The sequence below is a fragment of the Athene cunicularia genome (genome assembly GCF_003259725.1).
Source record: "Athene cunicularia isolate RWA chromosome 1 unlocalized genomic scaffold, athCun1 chr1_part2, whole genome shotgun sequence".
Taxonomy (NCBI): domain Eukaryota; kingdom Metazoa; phylum Chordata; class Aves; order Strigiformes; family Strigidae; genus Athene; species Athene cunicularia.
In genome coordinates, this window is record NW_020799092.1 from 66,167,590 (window position 1) to 66,174,707 (window position 7,118).

General features: G+C 38.7%; 1 protein-coding gene across 2 annotated transcripts in view; it reads right to left on the bottom strand.

Annotated features, from left to right (window-relative positions):
* GRAMD4 (GRAM domain containing 4) overlaps window positions 1-4,689 on the bottom strand; it is a 53,607-nt gene extending 48,918 nt beyond the window's left edge. For both annotated transcript variants that reach the window (XM_026868138.1, XM_026868137.1), the window contains exon 1: window positions 4,481-4,689. In XM_026868138.1, the coding sequence (XP_026723939.1) occupies window positions 4,481-4,642 (162 nt within the window). In that variant the 5' untranslated portion in view covers window positions 4,643-4,689. The remainder of the gene's footprint in view (window positions 1-4,480) is intronic.
* Window positions 4,690-7,118: the final 2,429 nt, after the last annotated feature.

Below are 7,118 nucleotides of genomic sequence, written 5' to 3' on the forward strand. Positions count from 1 at the left end.
GGGGGAAGGAAGGGGCAGGGGACAAACTACAGAGCTTGTCCAGAGAGGTCATAGCCTCCCCGAGTTTCTCGACTGACAGTTCATGTGCATTTTCTTACTTCAAATTACAAAAGAGTTCCCCCTGGCTGCTGCATCCACCTGCTGTAAGAAAAGGGAAAACCCACCAACAGTGCTCAAGAATGAAAGCATCTGCATGAATAGTTTAATCCTTAGTACCCATTCTTGGAAGCATACCCATATTGGCAAGCTCCTAAAACACAGCTATATTTTACATAAATTTGAAAAAGTCTAGCGCTAGCCAGGTTTAGAGACTTTAATATCTTGATTGCAATGTTTGCATCACGCTTTAATACCTTCCAAGCATAATGCTTTATACTTTCCAATCATTGTAAATGAGGTGACTGGTACAGAAGCGTTTAAGGTTTTAATTGGCATGTTTCAGGAAAAGCCAAACTGTACTGGAACAGCAATTAAATTAATGTTTTCTGTACCATAATAACTCAGATTTAATCCTAGTGCACTGGCAGGGAACTTATGTAAATAGATTAGATTGCTTTTGTACAATATACTAGGTATGACAGCGCTTTGACTTGTAATTCTCACCACCAGCTTAGTGCAGAACCTCCTAGGGTGGCTGAAAAACACGAATTTGTTCTTTACTCCTCTCTGCCAAAGAGGACATAATCCTCTTCTGCTCCCAGTTCATTCATATACCTGTACACAGAACTGAAAGTTTTCTCCCCTTTTATAAAAATGGGACGTTTGTCACATTACGAGTACATAAATTCATCTATAGCACAAAACAAGGAGACATAAGTTAAAAATGAAACAAATCAAGCCACAACTGGCAAATACAAAGGCGGGCTATGATTTCCAGTGCACAGACCCCCTCCCTGAACATCTGCGTCTTAGCAAATCAAGTCACTGGAGCATTTTAAAGTTTTTTTAGGTGCAGAATTGTCATCCAGCAGGAAGGAACCCATGTTGCATCTACAGAATAGGTAACCATGATGGCACCATAGAAAGGGACTTAAATTACTGAGCAAGTAAGACTACCCGAATTTCCAATGTCACAAGACAAATGCTAATACATTTACTATTAGGAAGTAGGAATGGACCAGGTTACCCCCCTCTACCTATTTCACGATCATATTGTTTTTATAAAACAATGCAGAAATAACAGTGCTACATAGAGTGCTGAATGCCCTTGTGTTAAAAAAAAACAACGAATCACCTATGGTGAAGAGGGAAGAAAGAAATCTGGGAAACCATTCAGGAACTGAAAGAGACATTTTGAAAAAAGTTAATTTGTTAACCACCATGGCTGTCTTGGCAATGATCTGATCAGATTGTCCAAGTACTCTCAGAGACCTAAGAAAGTACCTGCAATCCAAGACATACCTTGGCAGTCAGGGCACTTAAATGAGAGGAGGGAAAAGTACCCACACAAACAAACACCCAGCCTGTATAAATTGAGACCAAAGTAGTTCAAATTAAAACACCTATTGAACAAAAAGTCTCAGAAACCACTGAGGAGAATTCAAAGGAAAATAACAAATCCTTTCAATCCCAGGGCCCTCCTACCAAGGACCTAGCTGTGTTCTTTACCCAAACACAGGTTAGGATGTTTATTATTGAACTAAATAAAGCTCACAGTTTTAAGATAAATAATATAAGATGACCTCATTTGGCCATTCTTTCTGTTCTTCCACGGGGTGTAAATTTTGCACATGCTACTTCAGTAAGACATGTGAAGTGTTGGGACTAAATCCCACTGCTGTATCCGTCCGTGGCCTAGGACTGAACCTTCTCTTCACTTGTTGGAGGTGTGCAACAGAGGATGCTCTTCTTTGCAGATGGTCAGGGCTCTGCAATCACAAGCTTTTATGACAAGGCTTTTTACTTTAAAACCTCCATTTGTGGCAAGATTTTGCATAAGCTTGTCAAGTTCAGACACATGCAAAAAGAAGAGACACCTAATGTGCACATTTCTAAGTGCACTATGTACCCCTGAGGCACAGTACAGAAGGGCCTTTCATTCAAATGACTGTGCTGTACTGTTCTAATAGACAGAGATCTTTCTTTAATGGCTCCATAATGATTACTACACCAGACAGGGAAAAACAAAAAAGTAGGAGAGAAGGGTAGAGATGGAGCTTTTGTCAAGGGAACTGCTGACAAGGGAGTCAGAAACATCTATATACTGAAGATGCAGATAAGTGGACCAGGACTCAGATTCTGCACACCTATGCTCAGTCCCAAGCCATTAATCTTGCTCTCTCTGTACTCAGATTTTAATAGAAGCAGTGAAGCAACAGAAGTGGAAACACAGTACAGCTCACATCTATCTGAAAAGACATGCAGTCTAACTTCAATTTATGCACAAGACTTCCATTGACTTTTGTATGCTTTCAGCAATTCCCCAAAGATATTAAATAGGAAGAAACCAACAAGACTTGGTCTTCTCATAATCAGTGTAGTATAAATAAAATACTAGGTTGCTTATAGAGCCTATAAAGGAAAAACATCCTGTATAAGCAATTGGAGTTTTAATCACTGAATTAAAAACAATTCAGGCACAATTCAACCATATGATCTCAGTAAGAAACAGAGACATAATTCAGAATCGTCCTATTCACACTATTTCAGCCACTACTTTAATATTGACTTAAATATACAACACTCCTTTCTTTACTCCCGGCACCTCTGTGGCACAGGGGATTATTTCTTCTCCCTGCATTTTATGGATGGGCAGCAGCACTTAGTGGGCAGATGTCTGTGAGGGTTAAGTCCTAACCCCCCAAACTTCCTATCTGAAATTCATCCTTTGGACATCAGATTTCTTTCCTCATACAAGGTTGTTTATTTTGCTCATATCTGTAACACAGCTGCTGGTCTTAGCAGCACTTCTAGCTGTTGCAGCATCACACTGGGTTTGGAGCTCCCAAACATCAGGAGCAGGGCAAAACAACAAGTGTGATGCTGTTGCTGCTTTCCCCTCTCCCATTATCCCTGTTTTTAAATAACTATACTCAACTGTATTCCAAGGACTTAGATCACAACAGCCTACTTAACTCTATGTAATCAGCCAGAAAGCAAAGTGTTTCTCTTCAAATTACCTTCTCAGCATACAGAGCTCAACAGTTTAAGAAAACAGAGACTATCACCACAAATGTGTAGCCGTAAGGCTTTATAACTAGTCAAAACTGTAGGTTTACCTCACTGCTCCCTCAGCCATACCATCCTGGAGCTACTATCCTCCTAAAGAACTAAAGAAAATAGCATCTAGGGTTTAAGACAGATCTTCTGATTAGATAGAAAGGGTATCTAAGTTTAATGAAAATAAGCCAGTATTTACCTACAAAACACTCAGAAGATACCATGTTGGAAGAGAAACAACACATTATTAGTCCCAGTATACACAATACACGTCTTAACAAATGACATGTCTTCAGTAGAATAAGAGCAGAAGAAAAGCATTCAGCAGACTATCTTTGTCTGAGGCGCTTGAGGATTTGCATACAATAGACTTTTTGTGACCAAAAAATGCTCTATACAAGCCCAATTAAATTTAAAAAACCTCATAGCTATGGAACAGGATACAAGCTGGCAACCCCAAAGGAGATGCTTAAGCATATACAGTTTGAAGTCTTTTAGTTTAATACTTGTGGTAAGCAAGCCCTATGCTTCTAGAAAAGAGCTTTCAGACAGGAGCCTGACCACATTTTGGGGATAAAAGCTGCACAGTGAGTTTATATATAAAGTGGTACAAATTCTGACTTCCAAGTCACATTGCAGAATGTAGTTATATGAACAAATCTTAATTTAGATTGTAGCACTCCAAGCTCAAGGACCCATTTTTTAAACAGTTAGAGCACGATTTTTTTTTTTGTTAACCAGTATTTAACTTGTCCTGAAACAGTGTCTTTTAAAAAGGTAAATCTGTTTGGATGTTTCTTCTTACAAGCACCAAAAAGTTTTAGTACCTGAAGAGTCTTGCTCACACAGGCTTAAACCAGCTCTTTAGCATGGAAGCACTGGATACAACACTGCAGTGAAGAACAAGGTGGTGTGACCCTCTAACTCTAATGAAGCCACAGAAGTCTTACCCCTACAGTCCTGGCCAGTGCCATTTGAGCAGATCTGAGCTACTCAGACTGAAAAGAAGTCTTTCCTTCAGATGTGTTCATTAGTAATTCAACAAAATAAGTAAAAAAACAGACATTTAGAAGCACATCCAAGGTTAGCAAATCTGTCAAACCACAGATCTAAAATCAAATAGTAGGGACAGGGAACCATAACACTAATAAATTAATTGATGCTTCCATTTTGTGGAAAGATTTACTCAAAGCTTACTTCCTAGTCCACAAATCTTCAAGTGTTAAATGTAAAATACAGGGACAAGAATTATTAATTTCTGTTATTTTTCTGCCTGACAACTATAGAACATAATATAAAGATACATTAACAAAGTACTTACAGGGTCTCTCAGCTCTTCATTGTCTCGAGTTGATGTTCGAGGTATTTTCACCGGGATTTCATCTCCACATTCAGTGTCTGAAGCATTTGGAGACTCTGCTAAATCAAGGAACTCATCTCTCTTGTGACCTCTGAACCTTATTTTGTCCAACTTCTTTAGCATGTTCAGCACTGCACTTTTCTGCTTTACCTTAACATGACGGTTGGAGTCTCTGCAAGAAACAAGACATGAAGAGTACTTCAGAGAGCTTGCAATAAACCTAAATGCACACATTCTAATCACTATTTCTAACCATCTTTAAAGGGCCTTCCTGCCACTGGAGGAAAACCATGCTGCAGCTTAGCTTTTTAAGACATTTTTTCCACAGTGTAACAGATGTATGGTTTGTTTTTCAGTAGTTGATGACTTACCATCTTCCCACACTATTATGGCCTCCTTCTCATGGCTATTTTTAAAGCAAGTCAGAATGGATGCAAGCTAACAACCTGCACTCCAAAGAAAAATTAGGAAGTCAGTTCCTAACAGATTACTGGAAACAAAAAAAGTTTAGCTGAGAAGTCCACATTCTTCAGCTTGCAGATGCTTCTAATCAAAGACATGAAAATCCACTAAGATTCCCAACCAATCCTTTAATTCCCAGAAAAACTGGATCAAAAGAGTAAGGAAGCTATCATATCTCCCTACTGCTTCAGGCTAAGGTAACAGAAAATACCAAGGGTTTACTGAAGCTACTGGACAGATCCATGTAGAAGATCCCATCAAAAAACAGAGATTGTTTAAATCAAACATAAACCACATTCAAATGCAGTGCCAAAATCCTTAAAATTGCCACTAATGACAATCTTGTATACCCTTTGCTAGACTTCTATTACTCCCTTTGAGAAGAAAATGAGAATCACTTTATTTGTGATGCTTTTTTTTTTTTTTTTTTTTTTTTTTTTTAAATAGAACAACCAAAGCTTTTCTGTAAGAGTAACAGCACAGTCAGTATTTTTGCAGAACATGCAGGTGCCATGGCATCTGGAGGAAAGAGAAATGCTCGGAACATTTCACTTCCGGAGGCAGTATTTACACGAGTAATACTCAAATTCTATATCATAAATCATCTTGGGAAAAGCATTTTGTTTTTTAAAAGACAAAAGAAGACAGCTTAATTAATGTATGGAAAGATACCATTACACTGCACTGTATAATTTCTAATTTAAACCCGACCTGCCAAATCATTCAGATTCAATGCTCTACATGGATCACACTCTGTACTAAAGGTCCCCAGCTCCATCTTTTTTTATTTTAAAAAAAAAAAAGTTAGTTCCTTGTTCCTACCACTCCAGCAAGCAATCATTCTGGCAGTTTATAACAAACCAGCCACAATTTTCTCTCTTACAAACTCTGTTCCTCAGCATAGAGCATTTCATTTGGAGGGTGCCGCAGTGCTCTCCCAAATGGACTTTTACAGTGGTAAAAATTTATTTTGAGACACTTGTTTCTGTTACTATCCTACTATCCTTTTTTCCCTATGGTCAACACTGCTCTCCTCTTCATTAAAAAAAAAATCACAATTAGCTTCATGGCACATCATCCCAGGCACTAGTGTGAGAAGAAAAAGCAAAAGCAAATCTAGACACATGTCACTTCCAGAGTATAAACAAAGAGCAAGAAAGAGAGCCTTTTGCTACTGGCTCTCATGGCCTTTGCACTTGAGGCAATTCTCGCTTCCCAACACAAGCTTCTCTTCAGCAGAGCTCTTAATCTTTTCCCAGCGAATTCTCCACTTTCCCTAACATGTTGGCAGGGACTATTCACCCCAAGTTCAAACCAAATTGTTCCCTTCAAAAATCTGCCTTAGTTTGCACCTCTGCCAAGGTTTATTAGCATCCTCCTCTTAAACACAGAAGTTTGAAATGAATACAGATCCCCTATAGTGCAGCTGGCAAAACAACCCACAAAACACCTCCTTTATCAGAGATGCTTAAAGTTGCAGCCCTGTGTTTAAACTTTCACTTAAAGAGAATCACTTGAGGTAACTCACACCAAGGTTATTTTCTATGAACAGCTTTTCTTTGAAGTTCTATTACTTGTCAAAGCTAAGTTTAAAATAGAAACACTTCTTGCTATTCATTGACTATTTGATGAAGAAACTTGTCAGCTATCACATCCAGAAATATCTCTAGGCCCTACTATTAGTAGCAACTAGAGAACAAATGCTACCAGAGAAGTTTAAACTTCTGATAAGCACATGCACAGTTGTATCAAGCTCCCTCACATCTCAGAGATCTACATCTATGTTCAACCAGTTTTACATGCCATGTTTTAAATGTTAAGTCAGATCTACAGCAAAGCAGCTGTAAACCTGTGATTTGACTTTGGCTAAATGCCAGGTACCCACCAAGTCACTCTATCACTTTCTCCCCCGTTTTTTTCTCAACGGGACAAAAAGGGGAAAAGAAAAAATAAGATAGGAAAAAAACAACCTTTGTGTGTAAAACAAAAGCAGTTTTAACGTAAGCAAAGCAAGGTCCGCACGCAGGAGCAAAAAGAAATCAGATTTATTCTCTATTTCCCATTCTTATGTGATGTCGGGCCTTCTCAGGACGCAGGGCTCTAATACACGTAGTGGTCTTGGAGGACCAAGGGTGAC